The sequence below is a fragment of the Ranitomeya imitator genome, chromosome 2 (genome assembly GCF_032444005.1).
Source record: "Ranitomeya imitator isolate aRanImi1 chromosome 2, aRanImi1.pri, whole genome shotgun sequence".
In the NCBI taxonomy this organism is placed as follows: Eukaryota; Metazoa; Chordata; class Amphibia; order Anura; family Dendrobatidae; genus Ranitomeya; species Ranitomeya imitator.
Window position 1 is genome coordinate 547,681,119 of NC_091283.1, and position 19,658 is coordinate 547,700,776.

At 42.4% G+C, this 19,658-nt stretch overlaps 1 protein-coding gene across 1 annotated transcript in view; it reads right to left on the reverse strand.

Annotated features, from left to right (window-relative positions):
• Positions 1–978: 978 nt before the first annotated feature.
• NECAB3 (N-terminal EF-hand calcium binding protein 3) overlaps positions 979–19,658 on the reverse strand; it is a 141,926-nt gene continuing 123,246 nt past the window's right edge. The window contains exons 11-13 of the mRNA XM_069751956.1: positions 13,144–13,221; positions 3,902–3,993; positions 979–1,424 (exon numbers count right to left, since the gene is read on the reverse strand). Coding sequence (XP_069608057.1) covers positions 1,399–1,424; positions 3,902–3,993; positions 13,144–13,221 — 196 coding nt within the window. The 3' untranslated portion in view covers positions 979–1,398. The remainder of the gene's footprint in view (positions 1,425–3,901; positions 3,994–13,143; positions 13,222–19,658) is intronic.

Genomic DNA, 19,658 nt, shown 5'->3' on the forward strand with positions numbered 1-19,658 from the left:
CTGAGGACCTCCAAGATCATTTGTTTTTCAAACTTATCTGCATTTTACTTATCTTTGGAATTTCCCAATTTATCCACATGCACTTTTTATCTGGATGCAGAAGATTTACATTTTCTATAGGCATAGCCTCTGTTTATCCACATGTAATTTGTATCTGGATACTAAGACTTAAAGGGAACCTGTCAGCAGATTTTGCCGCTGTGCCCACTGCCTTTCAGGGCTTATCTACAGCATTCTATAATGCTGTAGATAAACCCCCGGTCCGACCTGCAAGTGAAGAAAAATACGTTTTATTATACTCACCTGCGAGGCGATCTGGTCCAGTGGGTGTCGCAGGTCTGGGTCCGGCGCCTCCCATCTTCTTGCGATGCCGCCCTCCTGCTTGCTTCATGGCTCTCTGGCATCGCGCTCCTGCACAGGCGTACTTATCTGCTCTGCTGAAGGCACAGTAAAGTACTGCAGTGCGCTGGCGCTGGGCCTCTCTGACTTTTCCCAGCGCCTGCGCACTGCAGTACTTTACTCTGCCCTCAACAGGGCAGATAAGTACTCCTGCACAGGAGTGCCGATGCTGGGGAGGAATGAAGAAGCATGAGGGCGGCGGCGCAAGAAGATGGGAGGCACCGGACATAGAGGTGGACATTACCAGTGTGTGTCATGTTACTAACAGAAAAGTTACAGTACACTGAACAGTTGAAAACTATTGCAGAACAGAGAGCCACCGACTCCCTGCACTGAGATATCTGTACTATCCACCAACATATCTGCAGCATTGTCCAGCATTTTTGCAGCATTTTCTTCCACACAGAAATGCGTTTTTTTAAGCAGCATTTTTTCTGCCAACAAGTGCACATACCCTTAGCATCCAGAACAAAATTACTGTATCAATGGAACAACTATGTCTGTTCTGAGCATGAAGGGTCCACTTCATTAGTTTAGCTGCAGGTTTATATAGAATGGATGAGAATATAACACATGTGATTATTCATTCACAAAACTTTATTTACCGTTCTCTGGAAGTAAAATGGAACCTCTGATGACTGATTAAGAACATTTCAGCCGACAAGAGGTTGTGATATCAGATCTGTAATTGTCGAGTAGGCCATCATATTCATGCACATCAACACATTCTCAAGAATCTACACTTCAGCTTTAGAGAAATACATTATTAAGAAGGGTTAATTGGGAAGAGATGCAAAAAGCATGGAAAATGCATGTGGAAGTACAGAGATGTTCTAATCTAATCATGATATAGCATTTTGGTAAAATAAAATTTTAAACCAGTAATGACATCAAGGAGAGAACTTGACTAAACTGCTCAATGTGTGAAAAAGAAGATCCGAAATTGGTAGCAGATATTTATCACTGTGGCCCAGAAGTTCCTTCCAAGTAGCTCAGTATTTATGGCTCAAAAGCCAACCATTTCGCTGAAAAACAACAAAACAGGAATAAATGCTATTGTTTCTACTTTGTGGCAGGTGTTCATTAACCCCAATTACATTAAAGTTTGGACACTGTGTAAAGAAAATTAGAAATTAAATCTCTTACAACCATATTTTATTCCAAACATAGAACACATATCAGAAGGTGAAAGGTAATAATTTTTCCATGTAATTTGAATAAAGTTACTAATTTAGAAATTGATGGCAGCAAGACATCTAAAAAAATTTGGACAGTGTTAACAGCCGGCTAGAAAAGTAAATGATGCTAATAAAAAACTTCTAGAAGGTCAATTTTTAACTAAATCACATGAGTGTGTATAAAAAGAGCATGTTAGAGAGGCAGAGTCTCTAAAAGAAAAGATAGTCAGAGGTTCACCAATCTATGTGTTTAAAAATTGAAGAATAATTTCAGAAAAATATTTTGAGTATCCCACCATCTATAGTACATATCATCAACAAATTCTGAGATTCTATGTAAAATCATGAGCTCAAGGAACATGGCCAGTAGTTAATATTGGATCCTAGAAATATTTGGTCCCTACACTACATTAAAAACAAGAATGATTCGGCCTTGCAAATCAATGCATAAGCTCAGGACCACTTCCAGAAATAATTGTCTGTGAAAAACAATTTGCTGTGAAATCCACAAATGCAAGTTAAAGGTCTATCATGCAAAGATAGCCTATGCTAATTTAAAATGGACTGAAGCAAAATGGAAAACAGTTCTGTGAAGAGATGGATCAAAATGTGAATTTCACAATCTGGCAAAGAAGACCTAAAATTGTTTAGCAGCTAGAATCCTACATTAGGCAAGAATGGGAGAACATTCCTTTCCCAAATCTCCAACACTTGTTTTCCTAAATTCTAAGACACTTAAGGAATGTTGTAAAACAGGACTGGATGCTACAGAGTGGTAGACATGGTCCTGTCCCATCAATTTTTAGATGTGTTGCTGCCATCAATTTCTAAATGAGTTATGTTTTTCAAATGAAATGGAAACGTCTGCTTTTAACTTCTGATTTATGTTCTATGTTCTGAATAAAATATGGCTATAAGAGATTTCTAAATCATTGCATTCTTGTTTTTTTTTTTTTACATTTTACTTAACTTTATAACATTTTGGAATTGGGGTTACATATCAACTATATCAACAAGTTCTATAATACTGGAAGTTCTATAATACTGGAAGCTTTATAAAAAAAAATGGCATGTATTAGAGTTCCAATGCATGGTCTTGCTGGCCAGGAATTAGGAGACGCTCTTTGCAGCTGATTTTCATTTTGACTTATAGATGTGGATCTTGAATCTGGTAACCTCCTTTACTGAAATTGTTTTTCTGAGCAAGACTAATCTCTTTAATGTAAATCATCACCCTTTACATACATTTTTGTTTCAGGTTTGAGACAAGGTTATTTTCTTCAAGTAGTTTCTACAAATATGCTATTCTCCAGTGCTCATGTCAAGATTGTTTGACTGTAACAACATTAGCATTTCCCATATACTTTGATATACACAACAATGCTTGAGACTGTATATCATATTTAGATTATGGGATTAAAATTTTCACATTTTTCACTGTATATGTGAAGATTTTTTCCCCGAAAATTTTGCAGTTTCAATTAAACAGAAGCTGAGCTGCAATTCTCAGCAATGGCCACGACACAATGAACATAGCAGAGAGGTTCAGGTTGATCACTGTCCCTGTCCTAAAAACAAGTCATTAAAGGGAACCTGTCACCCCCCTCAGGCGTTTGTAACTAAAAGAGCCATCTTGTGCAGCACTAATGCTGCATTCTGACAAGGTGGCTCTTTTAGTTATGATGCCTGCACACGCTGAAATAAACATTTACAAAATGTGCCCCCACATACCCTGAAACCGTCCCGGGGGCGGGACTTTCCTTCCTAATCAGACGCAGCACAGCCGTCACTCCGGAGCTGTGCGCGCCAGGCGCCGCCTCCTCTTGCTGCATTATTGTCCCCGGCGCCTGCGCTGTAAGTTTTTTTTCCAGGCATGCGCAGTTGCACTGCCCTTCGTACTTACAGCGCAGGTGCCGGGACGATAATGCAGCAAGAGGAGGTGGCGCCCGTCATGCACAGCTCTGGAGTGACGGCTGTGCTGCGTCTAATTAGGAAGGAAAGTCCTGCCCCGGGACGATTTCAGGGTATGTGGGGGCACATTTTATAAATGTTTATTTCAGCGTGTGCAGGTGTTTGTAACTAAAAGCCATCTTGTCAGAATGCAGCATTAGTGCTGCACAAGGTGGCTCTTTTAGTTACAAACGCTTGAGGGGGGTGACAGGTTCCCTTTAATATCATAAGGCTGGTCAACTCCTTTAATGATCGTATGCTTTTAGCAGGTGTACATACCAGCAAGGATGATGTTTATTAAGAAAAATAAGAGAATTGGTGATGCATTATTGACTGATCCACTACTGTTATAAATCCAACTTCATGGACTTTACCTGGGAATAGCATGGTCTTCATCTGTTCTGGACCTTCAAGAAAATCAATGATGGCTCTCTGAAAGGTTTTGCTCTGTGTAGTTTGGAGATGTCTGCGAAAAGAAAGAGAACATGATGTGAAATGAATAAAGACTTTAGTTACATGACTAATCAGCTCCACATTGAGTGCTATAATGAGAAATCCATCACTAAATATAATAGAGCGGCAGAATAATAGTGTGAAGGCTACATCAATGTATTCCTTATATCAAAGTTATAACACTTTCATTGAGTAGTGTGGTTAAGAAAACTTGTTCAATGACCTCTTTGGATTTGCTGAGCTAATATACATGTGTCCTTCACATCAAACACTATCCCTATTAGGGAAGAGAATGACATCCAGCATGGCTTTCATCTCGGGAAGACTCATGGTACTGGATTAACATGAATGGACGCCCACTGATTTCATCGAACACTATGTAATGCTTTATTTTCTTGAAAGAACAATGGGCACTTTCGTGCTAGTACACAAGTTGTCATCAAAATGCATTTGTCTTTAGGAAACCTGCATTGCGAGAAGAGTTTGTCTAAGTCAGTGATTCTCAAATTCTGAGGTGCCCCCTGGTTGTTGGTGAGGCACAGCTAAAGTGCTGGATTCACAAAAGTGTATTTTCTCCAACTGCAGAATTGTCTGGTTAAGCAAAGATATTGGCACATTTTCTGTTGCTTAATATTATACAGCATTCAGGAGACAAAAGATAAATTGTGCAATATTTTAAATTTCACAATGCACATAGGTAAGGGCCGCGAAGAAAAGGTAAGAGAAGCCCTGGTCTAAAGGTACCGTCACATTTAGCGACGCTGCAGCGTCGCTGTGTGGTCACTGGAGAGCTGTCACACAGACAGAACTCCAGCGAACAACTATGCGAAGTCCCCTGGTAACCAGGGTAAATATCTGGTTACTAAGCGCAGGGCCACGCTTAGTAACCCGATATTTACCCTGGTTACCAGCGTAAACGTAAAAAAAAAAAAAACACTACATACTTACATTCCGGTGTCTGTCCCCCGGCGCTGTGCTTCTCTGCACTGACTGTGAGCGCCAGCCAGAAAGCACAGCGGTGACGTCACCGCTGTGCTCTGCTTTCTGGCCAGCCGGCGCTCACAGTGCAGAGAAGCACAGTGCCGGGGGACAGACACCGTTTTTTACGTTTACGCTGGTAACCAGGGTAAACATCGGGTTACTAAGCGCGGCCCTGTGCTTAGTAACCCGATGTTTACCCTGGTTACCAGTGAAGACATCGCTGAATCGGCGTCACACACGCCGATTCAGCGATGTCTGCGGGAGTCCAGCGACGAAATAAAGTTCTGGACTTTCTGCTCCGACCAACAATGTCACAGCAGGATCCTGATCGCTGCCGCCTGTCAAGCTCAACGATATCGCTAGCCAGGACGCTGCAATGTCACGGATCGCTAGCGATATCGTTCAGTGTGACGGTACCTTAAGCAACATAAAATGTAGCTGGGGTTAGGTTCAGAAACTACTAGGAAATAGAAAAAGAATTTGGCCATGTTGATACTGGTTCATTGTCAGGACAGAGTGGACACATCTGTCCTCATCTGCACATTTTTATACATCATAACCAATTAGAGGTTTTGAGTTTTTTTTATATAGCTTTATTAGTTTCAATGCAAATTAGATTTATTTTACATGATGCAATCCCAATAATAGACAACTATAAGAAGGCTAATGGCCGCATAGTCGATGGGAGGTATGAATGTGTCACGGAGATGACTACGCTCTGTGATGTAACCCAGAGTATCTTCTTTAGTGCATGTAAGCATTAAGAGGTTTATTTGTTGCACCTGGGACCGGGTTGTGGGTAGCTATGAGAGATGGGCGGGTCTGACTACCCACATAACTCACCTCTGGGTGTGTTTACAGCCTATATAATGGCTGTTTTTTTGGCACATGTGTGTGTTGGGAGGGAGAAGGCCTCCTGTGTGTTTTGCTCCAGACCAAGCCTGAGAACCGGACACTAACACAGCCTGTGTGCACACTGGCCTGACGGAGCAGAGCTCTGTTTTGGACACTGTGCCTAAAGGCTGTTTATTTTCTGTTTGTGATTCTGGGGTTTAAGAAGTAATAAACCCCCATGAACTTTTAAAGGGAATGAGCCTTTTGTTTTCCTCCCGTCACACCCAAGTGAGTAAAACCCCAACAATTGGTGCTGGAGGTGCCGGCAGTGTTCCTAGCAGAGATGTGAGACTGCTGCAGGAAGGACTGCATGTTCTGGGTTAAGTCTGTCGCAAGCCAGCAAGCATCACCAGACAAGATGGAGGACCTGCTGAAACACCTGGTCCAGTCACAGCAGCAACAGCAAGAGACCAACAGACTGTTATTATAGCAGATCCAGCAGAGCTAGCAGAAGCAATAGCAGCAGATGCAGCTTCTGGCAACCGCCATTCAGGGCAGGATGAGCGCCCCAACCCCAAGTCCGGCTGATGATGCCAATGTCCTGAAGGCATTAAGATGGGCTTTGCAGAAAATGACTTCCAGGGATGATGGTGAGGTCTTCCTGACGGCATTTGAAAGGGTCACCGAGAGGGAGAAACTCCCGCCAGAGCAGTGGGAAGAGGTAATGGCGCCATACTTAACGGAGAACCCCAGAAAGCGTACTATGATTTAGCTTCGTAGGACACCAAAGAGTATGGCAAGCTAAAAACTGAGCTTCTTGCATGGTTGGGGGTAACAATGACTCTCAGGGTGCAGCGGGTTCACAGTTGGGCGTAACACTGGGACAAACCACCACGCTCCCAAATGTTTGACCTGTTGCACCTGGTCCAGAAGTGGCTGCAGCCAGAGTCCTCTACACCTGCGCAGATGGTAGAAAGGGTGGTGATGGACCGGTTTGTGCACTGCCTGCCGAGGCCTGTGCAGACTTGGGTTGCCCAGGGTGATCCCTGGAATGTCAGTGAACTGGTTGGACTGGTCAAGAGATACCAGGGAGTTGAAGATTCCGTGAGAAAGCAGCCCACTCCATACTGGAGGTCACAATATGGGGCAGAAGCTCAAAAGGAAGTGGGGCATCCAAGGTCCAAAGGGGCTTGGGAGGTGGTGCCCAAGGTCCCTACAGGTGATATTGTTTGCTGGAGGTGCAACGGCCCAGGCCATATAGCTGCCCGTTATCCCCTGACCCCTGAGAAGATGGACTGCAGCATAGGACGTTATTGTTCATATTATGCATATCCGGCCTGCAGTGTGAACTCTCCACCCAATGAGGGGCCTCAAGGATGTCCCAAGAAGGTGAACGGGAGGGAGGTAACAGCACTGTTAAACTCCGGGAGTCTGGTGACCCTTGTGAGGGCCATGTTTCCCCTCCAAGTGATCCAGGGGAAAAAAGTCGGTGTTCGTTGCATACATGATGACGCTAAGGACTACCCTCTAGGCAGAGTGGACATTGAAACAGCCCACGGTACTGAGTCCCATGAGGTCGGCGTCGTTCTGGACTTGTTGAACCCCATTATTACAGGCTGGGACTTTTGTTTATTTTGGGATCTGTGGGGGAAGGGTTCTGAGTTCGCTGGTGCAAATAGGAAACCAGTGAACCCTAGTAAGGTATAACCACACCCAGAGGCAGTGTGGTTTTCCCTTTTGGTTTTCCCTTTTGTGTCACTGTGGGGGATGAGGAGGAGATGTCCCCTGTGTCTGACATTCCAGAGTTAGGGGTGACCAGTGAGAATTTTGTGACTGCCCAACATAGGAATGCAAATCTGAAGGAAGCATTTAATAATGTTACCGTCATAAATGGGGTTGCACAGGAGCAAGGGGCTGACACAAGATTTCCCTATTTTATGAGTAAGGAGTTGTTGTATCGGGCCATGAAAGTGAGGGGGAGCTGGTGGAACAGTTAATAGTGCCAGGCCCCTATAGATGGAAAGTGTTGGATATGGCCTATTCACACATCTTGGGGGACATCTGGGAGTGGAAAAAACGCAGGAACAGATAGTGCAGAGGTTCTATTGGCCCGGGTGTCACCGGGAAATTTTAAACTATTGCAGGGTACATATATATACCAATATATATCTAATCATGTAGCCAAATGTGCATGTGATTAGAACCACTTTAGCTTAATGCAACTTCATACTCTACCTATAAAAAAAATGCAACTTCATACTCTACCTATAAAAAACATGCAACTTCATACTCTACCTATAAAAAAAATGCAACTTCATACTCTACCTATAAAAAAGTTGTCAGTCAATTTTTTCCTGTGTCTCTATAGTCTGACATTAGGCATCCATTTTATTTTTATTGTGATGTAAATGTATTAATACATTTTGCTCATTGTTAATTACATTCCTTGTTTCCCATTTTTGGGTTCTGATAAATGACTAGAAAGTTTAAAATGTGAAGTACACATAAATGAATGAATTGTGATTTGTCATTATTGCTGTCCCATATCCATTATGGTTGTTCTAATAATACTATTGGAGTGCACCCCCCTTAACAATATAAATGAAATCTCCGATACTAAAGTCATTATTTTATCACCCAATTCAAAGGAAATGTCTAAAATGATATTACATATATTGTTTATGATTATATTCTGAATTATATCATGCCATATCCTCTATGACATCATCTATGGGTACATAGGAACTCTGAAGACACCCATACACAACATATAACTGTCTATCTCTCCCCATACACAGGAATGTTTGATTTAGCCAAGCACTCCTATGTTTTGCATGATAGAGCCTCTGCCACACTTCTCATGCAGTGGCTTATCTCCAGAGCAAAAAGATAAAATAATTTGCTACTGATGTACTGATGTTCAGCAGGTCGGATTCTTCAATTCCCTGACAGGGATGAGTCGGGAGGTCACCATGCATATTAGACAGTCGTCTGATTCCACTGATATAGGCAGGGTAGGTCGCTTTTAAGCTGGCCATACACATTAGGTGGCTGTCAGCTAAACAATGCTTTGGCCAATCATTCATCTGACGGCCATCTGAGCCGATTCCCTGTTACACAGCAGTACTCGCTTGGCTTAGCGCCCCTGTGTGCTCTTTGAGAAAGTCATCATCTGACACACTTATCTATGGGTGAAGAATGTGATCAGCAGCAGTACGAAATCAGACATGCGCAATTGACCATCAGTTGGCCAGCGCCTCCATACATATTAGACTATTTACCAAACCTGTTCATATTGGCAGATTCGACCGACATTAGAATAATGTGTAATGGGGGCCTTAAGTCTTTTGTATATGAGGGTCTTAAATGGTACCTATGTAGTGTGTCATGGTAATGTGTACAATAGCTGGGTTAATGTGGGAACCCCATGATTGTGTATAAGAATAAGTGTTTCATAGATAAAAGGGGAAAGGTTATTAGTAATATACTGTAAGGATAGGAAATAGGTAAGGAATAGTTAATGTTAGGTACAAGCCCACAGATGGGAGGGCAATAGTGCTGATAAAAGGGGGATCACTTCCTGGTTACAGTCAGATAGGAGTAGATGTTCATTGTTGATGTCACGTGCAGTGGACTGCTAGGGCCAACATGGACCTATCAGTCGGGGCAGTGGATTGCCATATAACCATTCCTTGCAGATCCGTCTGTTGGGCCCGGGACCTTGAGATTGGCGTCAGGGCTATCGGCACCTAAAGCCCGCAATACTGCAGGGAAAGATAGACACAGACTCCCTAAGGGGGAAGGAAATGGAACAGGGTGCACTGCCATCAGTGGAGAGGAATATCTATTGTTAGTGGAGTCATTAGGAAAAGGGATGCTCCATCCAAAACGAGTGCTGGGGCTGAAGTAATTTCCGATACCTGAGGTAAAGACTGTAACCCGCTGTGCCCTATTCCACATGCTTCACTGTAATAACCGTGAATTGTTCAGCAAACGTTTGATTGTTGAAAAGCATTTCATGTCTCCTGGATTGTGTGTGGTGGTTCCCTGAAGATGGAAACCTGCAGCCAGCTGATCCCTTGGCTCCCAAGCGAGTGTGAAGCACCCCACACCTAACAACACACTGGGACTCTGACACGATTTTTCTGTAGGGTGCCAGAGTGTGCAGCAAATATTGATACAATTTAGATTTCTCTTTTGTTCATTCACTTTGCATTTTATTAATTGATAAAAAATAAACTATTAACATTTCTATATTTAAAAGCATTCTTACTTCACAGCTTTTCTACACACCTACCCAAAACTTTTGCACTTTACTGTATGTCCATGAGATCACAAAGTTCTTTCATACACTGTTGAGTTTAGTGATTTCTAAGTTGTGGGTTTAGTTGTACTCTTATTATTACACATAAAATCTAGTTTGAGCAAACTTTATATCTGGAATCCATTAAACGGTGTCAATTACCAAGAGTGTAGCCTAGCAGTGGATTTGGGAGAACACATTGGAAATGACCAGCTGTGTAAAGTCCTTTTGTGTAAGCGCGGTTCCCCTACAGATGACTCCATTTCCTGCTCAGGGTTTCATGCTGTGAAGTTTACCCGATTATCGGACCTGGTTTACAGTCGCTCCCTGTGCACTTTTCTTGGATTTACATCCCGCTGTTTCCAGCAGCCGATGCGGACTTCTAATTTGTGTCCCCCTCAGGTCCATAAAGCCTGGCCCGGCATGTCCTCATTATATTGCTTTTCTGAAAGGTGTTGGAAATTACTATTATTGTGTATTGGTAATATCCACCCAAAATGCTTGTTAGGAATGAATTTAAAGGAACAAGGAACATGCACACAGAAAAACATGAAAAAACATGTAAATAAAACCCACTAAATTCCTAGAATTGTGGCACTTCCGTCATTATAGCAATCCTACAAAAGCAAAGAAGCCAATGCCAGATAAAATTATGTAATCTTTATTGAAACATATATAACAAATATATGCAGATAATTGCAAAAATTACTGCCTGCATGGGAGGTATAAGATTCCTAAATAAACCAGCGTCATAATATAGAAAGTTATTCTGAACCTATCAACCAGTATTTACATACAGGTGTTTCTTGCAAAATTAGAATATCATCAAAAAGTTAATTTATTTCAGTGCTTCAATACAAAAAAGTGAAACTCATATATTAGATAGAGTCATTACTGAGTGATCTATTTCAAGTGTTTATTTTTGTTAATGTTGGCGATTAACTTTATGCATCCCGATCACAGCTGCAGGCTCACACTGTCTTTTGTCTTTTTGTGTGTCTGACCGGCGAGGAAGATTATATCGTCGATCAGAAGTAGCGTTTGCCACACTGTCCTGTACTTGACAGTGCAACAAACACCTGGTGTTCGGGGGTCGAACCTGAACAGTAACACGGACTTCCTGGTGTTCGGTACGGACGCCGAACTTTACTGTTCGGGTTCGCCCATCTCTGATCCTGAGAACTTGCGTATTACGCGTGCTGTAAGGATTCACAGTTCTACAGTCATTTGAAGTGACTGGAGACTTTCGTGCCAAACCTACACAACCCCTATAAGCAGTATGAGTCATAGAATTTCAGTAGAAACACAGCTCATACCTACATGTAAATGTTGGGTAAGTTTCCATATTCTTTTATCTAAGGTCATAGAATGCACTATTTTTTGTTGTAAAGAAACCAGCAGGATTTCTAAATTATCTCTATATATGAATGCAGAAGAAAGCAAAAGTGGAACAGAGTAACAGAATATTTTTATGTAGTTTTTAAAGAGGATTTCCCACATTAGAAATTAATTAAATAAACAAAGATGGATATCCATGTTCAGCAAGTATATATGTGTTTTAAAGTGGCTTTGCTGTAGCGGCAGAAGTGTATATAGCTGGTTAATTGTTCTTTCTATAATAAAGGGGTTGTCCACTACTAGGACAACCGCTTCTTGATCAAAATGTTTGGCCCCCATAAAATAATCAAATAAATAAGGCAGCACTCTGTAGCACCATAGCTTGCAAATTTTAAAAAACTGACAGTCACATGTTTGGATGTGACGATCAGTTTTTTTAAAATTTGTATTCATTAGCCTTCTGACTGAGAACTCCACCCCTTAGCTTCAGGCGTTTTTAATCAAAGCAGGACCCTACCCCTTCACAGAGATATAGATTTTAGTCTAAGAGAGGACTCACAGGTTCCCATGCAGATGAAGGCTTTATTCTAAGAGAGGATTGGCATTGTTAGGTCCTGATAACGAGAAATGCCTTACCGTGGCTACCAGATACACATGAATTGGCCAATTTATACGCTAAGCTTTCTCAATTTTTCATATTTCTAGTGCAGTAATGCAATTCAATTTTCATATTTCATGTTTGCATGTTATGGCGCTACAGACTGCTGCCTTATTTATTTGACTGATTATGAGTTGGTGACTCTAGGTTACCACCTGTTCACACCTAGTCTATGTTTGGATGTGACAGTCAGTTTTTTGAAATTTGTATTCATTAGCCTTCTGACTGAGCACTCCGCCTCTTAGCTTCAGGCGTTTTTAATCAAAGCAGGACCCTACCCCTCCACAGAGATATATATTTCAGTCTAAGAGAGGACTCACAGGTTCCCATGCAGATGAAGACTTTATTCTAAGAGAGTATTGGCATTGTTAGGTTGTGGTAGCGAGAAACGCCTTACCGTGACTACCAGGTACACATGAATTGGTTAATTTATACGCTAAGCTTTCTCAATTTTTCATATTTCTAGTGCAGTAATGCAATTCAATTTTCATGTTTCATGTTTGCAAGCTATGGTGCTGCAGAGTGCTGCCTTATTTATTTGATTGTATATGAGTTGGTGACTCTAGGTTAGCACCTGTTCACACCTAGTCTATCTTTGAATGTGATGGTCAGTTTTTTAAAATTTGTAATCATAAAATAATAACGCCTATACTCACCTCCTTTGTCGGCTTCATACCCACGATGTCATCTCTCCATCTCCCAGGCCTCCTGTGTGGTTGTTGTGACACATCACATTGGGACCCAATTAGTGCTGGCATTACTATGCCCGCCTTCAAACATGAAGAGCAAGTCCGGGCTGCAGGAAGTGGGGACAGTGACGCTATCTCTGATTGTCCGTCGGCATCACATGTCATAACAACAGCACGAGAGCCCCAGGAGACTGAGTGCCGACATGCGGTAACGGCGCCAGCATGGGAGGTGAATATAAGCTTTATTATTTTACGGGGCCAAGTGAGGGGTATGAGAAGCAGTTGTCCAAAGTAGTGAACAACTTCTTTAAAGATTACATTGCTCATCAAATGCAGAGAAAACACATTCATAAGACTTACGTTTTCCAAGACTCCTCATCCCTCCATATTTCATACAAGACATAGCCAGGTTGGGAGTGATGTTCTGGGGTGGATACACTTAAAAAAAAAACATATTTTAATTAAATGTTGATTTTAGAAAAATATATATATTTAATATAATAGATTTTAGGAAGAAATAACGATCTGTGTGTCATAATATAACCTTGAAAATATTTTTCAACTTTATAAAATTGATAGCTTATTGTCATCAACAATCGGCACTCCCTCTGATCAGCTATTTAAAGAGTCTGCTGTTATAATAATAATAATAATAATAATCTGTAATAATAATCTTTATTTTTATATAGCGCTAACATATTCCGCAGCGCTTTACAGTTTGCACACATTATCATCGCTGTCCCCGATGGGGCTCACAATCTAAATTCCCTATCAGTATGTCTTTGGAATGTGGGAGGAAACCGGTGAACCCGGGGGAAACCCACGCAAACACGGAGAGAACATACTCCTTGCAGATGTTGTCCTTGGTGGAATTTGAACCCAGGACTCCAGAGCTGCAAGGCTGCAGTGCTAACCACTGAGCCACCGTGCTGCTGTTCTTGGTGAAAGTACCGCAGCCTCTTGAATATTAAAAGCTGCTTGCAGGTATTGGGCCCTTTCGCATAGCGTTTTTGTCCACGTTCATCAGTCCCGTCAGGACTTGTGTCCGAACCCCACACAATACAGGCTTCAGATGTATGCACCGAGTTAATGTGTCTTGTGACGTGCATAATTTTTGTGAGTATGTGTCCACTGGAGGCGGACACAAATGATGCACGTCAGAGCACATGTTGACTCTGTCAGCACCTTTACAGTATGCATACGTCCGAATCCTGTTCTGCGGAGGGGTTCGGAAGTAAGCCCCCATGGGACCAATAAATGTGGACAAAAACACTATGTGAAAGGGCCTTAATTGAACAATGCTATAATATCTGGAATGGCTGCAAAAAAATATGAAGCAAGCAAGCATAAACCAATTTATAAGCCGCTGTAAACATTGAACAATTGAGGCTCGCCTTCAGGCCTGTTTCACACGTCAGTGTCTCCGGTACATGAGGTGACAGTTTCCTCACGTACCGGAGACACTGACACGTAGACACATAAAAATCAATGCATCTTTTCAGATGTCAGTGATTTTTTGCGGACCATGTCTCCGTGTGCCAAACACGGAGACATGTCAGTGTTCGTGGGAGCGCACGTATTACACGGACCCATTAAAGTCAATGGGTCCGTGTAAAACACGTACCGCACACGGACGTTGTCCGTGTGCAGTCCGTGTGCCGTGCAGGAGACAGCGCTACATTAAGCGCTGTCCCCCCCACTGGTGCTGAAGCCGCGATTCATATCTTCCCTGCAGCAGCGTTTGCTGCAGGGAAGATATGAATAATAGTGTTTAAAATAAAGATCTATCTTCCCCCATAGGGGTGGAGCCGCATATTCATTACTGTAATCGGCGGCCCCACGTGACCGCATACAGGAGAAGCTGCGGCCAGGAGAGGAAGCAACGCTGGCGAGGGAGCGAGCCAGGTGAGTATTTTCTGAACAGTGGGGGGGGGGGGGGGCACTGAGGGGATGGGGGGCGCACAGGGGGTGGGAGGGCGGGGGGAAGATAGATCTTTATTTTAAACACTATTATTCATATCTTCCCTGCAGCAAACGCTGCTGCAGGGAAGATATGAATCGCGGATTCAGCACGATTCAGGGGACAGTGCTAAACTTTAGCGCTGTCTCCTGCACGGTGCGTGTGGTACCCAGTGGGCACACGGGCGGCACACATGTGCCGCACATGTGCCACACTGATGTGCCACGTGAGCACACAGACACATGGACACGGATAACTCCAGTACCATTTTTATACGGTACTGGAATTATCTGGACGTGTGAAACTGGCCTCAAACAGCTTCTCCAAGAAGGTGCCAAGTTGGATCCCCACCGATCTAATACTGATTAAATACCTGTAGACTTTCTAGAACGACATGTCTGGCTGAAGTTTTGTGCCCATGTGATCTTAAAGGGAACCTGTCAGCAGGATTGTGCTGAGTAACCTACAGACAGTGTCAGGTCATTATACTGATAAAAATGATACCTGGAGTGATGAAGAAATCCGTCTTGTGGTTGTTTAATTTTTATTTTAAGTTTTCAGTTAATGAGATTCTTGTGCTCCAGGGCGGCCTGTGGAGGGAAGGGGGGTCTTCATTTCTGCTCTGATTAGGTATTCATACTGATGATTTATGGCAGGTTACTGATCCCTCAGTGACCTGCTCCCTATTTTACCTACTGACTATTATATTTATTGAAAAAAAACAAAAGTCACCTGGAGCAGGCAGGTGCCTGTGGCGGCGCCTGCTCTGCAGCATGATTGCAGGCATAATTTGCATTAAATTGTCTTATTTAGTCTTATACATGGATTCTGAAAAAAAAAGTTCTTAAAATGGTGCTGGCCATGCCTCTGCAGTAGCACCCATTGGCGATCTGATAGACGCTGCTGTGCAGGCACCGGCGGCACAATTTTGCTAGAGTAAAAAAATTTGTGTCCACCAAGATGGCGCCGGTGGCGCCTGTGCAGTAGCGTCTATCGGCGATTCGATAGATGCTACTGGGCAGGTGCCGACAGCGCCATATTGGTAGAGGAAAAATAAATACATTTGTCTCCACCAAGATGCTGCTGCCAGCGCCTGCTCCATCTTGGTGGAGACAAATGTATTTATTTTTTCTCTAGTAAAATGGCTCCACCGGCACCTGCGCAGTAGCATCTATCGGATTGCCGATAGATGCTACTGCGCAGTCGCGGCTGATGACATTTGGAGAAAGTTTTTATTTTTCAGAATCAATGTATAAGACTAAATAAAACAATTTAATGCATATTTTACATGCAATCATGTAGCAGTGCAGGTGTAGGGGTGTACCAGAGCTAGTCTGTGCCCCACTCTCCCTGCCCATGTTTCCCTATGTTCCTGTGAAAGCTGATATGCCTCATGTGTCTTATAATGTTATTATGATGTGTAATGTAATATATATATTCCTGTACTGTGTAGAAATAGGGAAAGTGTAGGATATAGATTTAGCCCACTAGGGGGAGCACAATAAGAATGAGATAGATTTGTCATACAAGGTGCGCCGTGGATTTGGTTCTGTCTCTAGAATTGTAATAAGCTAGCCTTCCATTAAGGCTATGTTCACAAGCAGAGTTTTTATAGCAGTTTTATACAAATAGAAAGCTGAGTTTTACAGCATCAGTAAAACCTGTGAGATTTCAGAAATCTCAGGCACACATTTTTTTCCTGATTGAATTTTAGCACTGCAGCATTGTCATCATTTTTTTTACGCATATAGAGCAATGGGAAAGTGCAATAATTCCTGCAGAATAATGTTCCCGGTTTCATACAAGGTACTTCTCTCTAACAATTCCCATAGCTATAACATGCCCATGTGCAGAACCTGTATTCAAATCTCCAACCATCATGGCCTTGTTTTTAGGGAACTGATAGAGGTCCAAACTCACTTTTCACATTACGCTTGAAATTCAGCTTTAACCCCTTTACCCCCAAGGGTGGTTTGCACGTTAATGACCGGGCCAATTTTTACAATTCTGACCACTGTCCCTTTATGAGGTTATAACTCCGAAACGCTTCAACGGATCCTGGTGATTCTGACATTGTTTTCTCGTGACATATTGTACTTCATGATAGTGGTAAAATTTCTTTGATAGTACCTGCGTTTATTTGTGAAAAAAACGGAAATTTGGCGACAATTTTGAAAATTTCGCAATTTTCAAACTTTGAATTTTTATGCAATTAAATCACAGAGATATGTCACACAAAATACTTAATAAGTAACATTTCCCACATGTCTCCTTTACATCAGCATAATTTTGGAACCAATTTTTTTTGGGTTAAAAGTTGACCAGCAATTTCTCATTTTTACAACACCATTTTTTTTTAGGGACCACGTCTCATTTGAAGTCATTTTGAGGGGTCTATATGATAGAAAATGCCCAAGTGTGACACCATTCTAAAAACTGCACCCCTCAAGGTGCTCAAAACCACATTCAAGAAGTTTATTAACCCTTCAGGTGTTTAATAGGAATTTTTGGAATGTTTAAATAAAAATGAACATTTAACTTTTTTACACAAAAAATTTACTTCAGCTCCAATTTGTTTTATTTTACCAAGGGTAACAGGAGAAATTGGACCCAAAAAGTTGTTGTCCAATTTGTCCTGAGTACGCTGATACCCCATATGTGGCAGTAAACCACTGTTTGGGCGCATGGGAGAGCTCGGAAGGGAAGGAGCGCTATTTGATTTTTCAATGCAAAATTGACAGGAATTGAGATGGGACGCCATGTTGCGTTTGGAGAGCCACTGATGTGCCTAAACATTGAAACCCCCCACAAGTGACACCATTTTGGAAAGTAGACCCCCTAAGGAACTTATCTGGATGTGTGGTGAGCACTTTGACCCACCAAGTGCTTCACAGAAGTTTATAATGCAGAACCGTAAAAATAAAAAATCATATTTTTTCACAAAAATTATATTTTTGCCCCAAATTTTTTATTTTTCCAAGGGTAAGAGAAGAAATTGGACCTCAAAAGTTGTTGTCCAATTTGTCCTGAGTACGCTGATACCCCATATGTGGCAGTAAACCACTGTTTGGGCGCATGGGAGAGCTCGGAAGGGAAGGAGCGCAGTTTGACTTTTCAATGCAAAATTGACAGAAATTGAGATGGGACGCCATGTTGCGTTTGGAGAGCCACTGATGTGCCTAAACATTGAAACCCCCCACAAGTGACACCATTTTGGAAAGTAGACCCCCTAAGGAACTTATCTAGAGGTGTGGTGAGCACTTTGACCCACCAAGTGCTTCACAGAAGTTTATAATGCAGAACCGTAAAAATAAAAAATCATATTTTTTCACAAAAATTATATTTTTGCCCCCAATTTTTTATTTTTCCAAGGGTAAGAGAAGAAATTGGACCTCAAAAGTTGTTGTCCAATTTGTCCCGAGTACGCTGATACCCCATATGTGGCAGTAAACCACTGTTTGGGCGCATGGGAGAGCTCGGAAGGGAAGGAGCGCCGTTTGACTTTTCAATGCAAAATTGACAGGAATTGAGATGGGACGCCATGTTGCGTTTGGAGAGCCACTGATGTGCCTAAACATTGAAACCCCCCACAAGTGACACCATTTTGGAAAGTAGACCCCCTAAGGAACTTATCTGGATGTGTGGTGAGCACTTTGACCCACCAAGGGCTTCACAGAAGTTTATAATGCAGAGCCATAAAAATAAAACAAAATTTTTTTCCCACAAAAATTATTTTTTAGCCCCCAGTTTTGTATTTTCCCTAGGGTAACAGGAGAAATTGGACCCCAAAAGTTGTTGTCCAATTTGTCCTGAGTACGCTGATACCCCATATGTGGGGGGGAACCACCGTTTGGGCGCATGGGAGGGTTCGGAAGGGAAGGAGCGCCATTTGGAATGCAGACTTAGATGGAATGGTCTGCAGGCGTCACATTGCGTTTGCAGAGCCCCTAATGTACCTAAACAGTAGAAACCCCCCACAAGTGACACCATTTTGGAAAGTAGACCCCCTAAGGAACTCATCTTGATGTGTTGTGAGAGCTTTGAACCCCCAAGTATTTCACTACAGTTTATAACGCAGAGCCATGCAAATAAAAAATATTTTTTTTTCCACAAAAATTATATTTTAGCCCCCAGTTTTGTATTTTTCCAAGGTTAGCAGGAGAAATTGGACCCTAAATGTTGTTGTCCAATTTGTCCTGAGTACGCTGATACCCGATATGTGGGGGGGAACCACCGTTTGGGCGCATGGGAGGGCTCGGAAGGGAAGGAGCATCATTTGGAATGCAGACTTAGATGGATTGGTCTGCAGGCGTCACATTGCGTTTGCAGAGCCCCTAATGTACCTAAACAGTAGAAACCCCCCACAAGTGACCCCATATTGGAAACTAGACCCCTCAATGAACTTATCTAGATGTGTTGTGAGAACTTTGAACCCCCAAGTGTTTCACTACAGTTTATAACGCAGAGCCGTGAAAATAAAAAATCTTTTTGTTTTCCCACAAAAATTATTTTTTAGCCCCCAGTTTTGTATTTTCCCAAGGGTAACAGGAGAAATTGGTCCACAAAAGTTGTTGTCCAATTTGTCCTGAGTACGCTGATACCCCATATGTGAGGGTAAACCCCTGTTTGGGCACACAGGAGAGCTCGGAAGGGAAGGAGCACTGTTTTACTTTTTCAACGCAGAATTGGCTGGAATTGAGATCGGACGCCATGTCGTGTTTGGAGAGCCCCTGATGTGCCGAAACAGTGGAAACCCCCCAATTATAACTGAAACCCTAATCTAAACACACCCCTAACCCTAATTCCAACGGTAACCCTAACCACACCTCTAACCCTGACACACCACTAACCCTAATCCCAACCCTATTCCCAACTGTAAATGTAATCTAAACCCTAACCCTAACTTTAGCCCCAA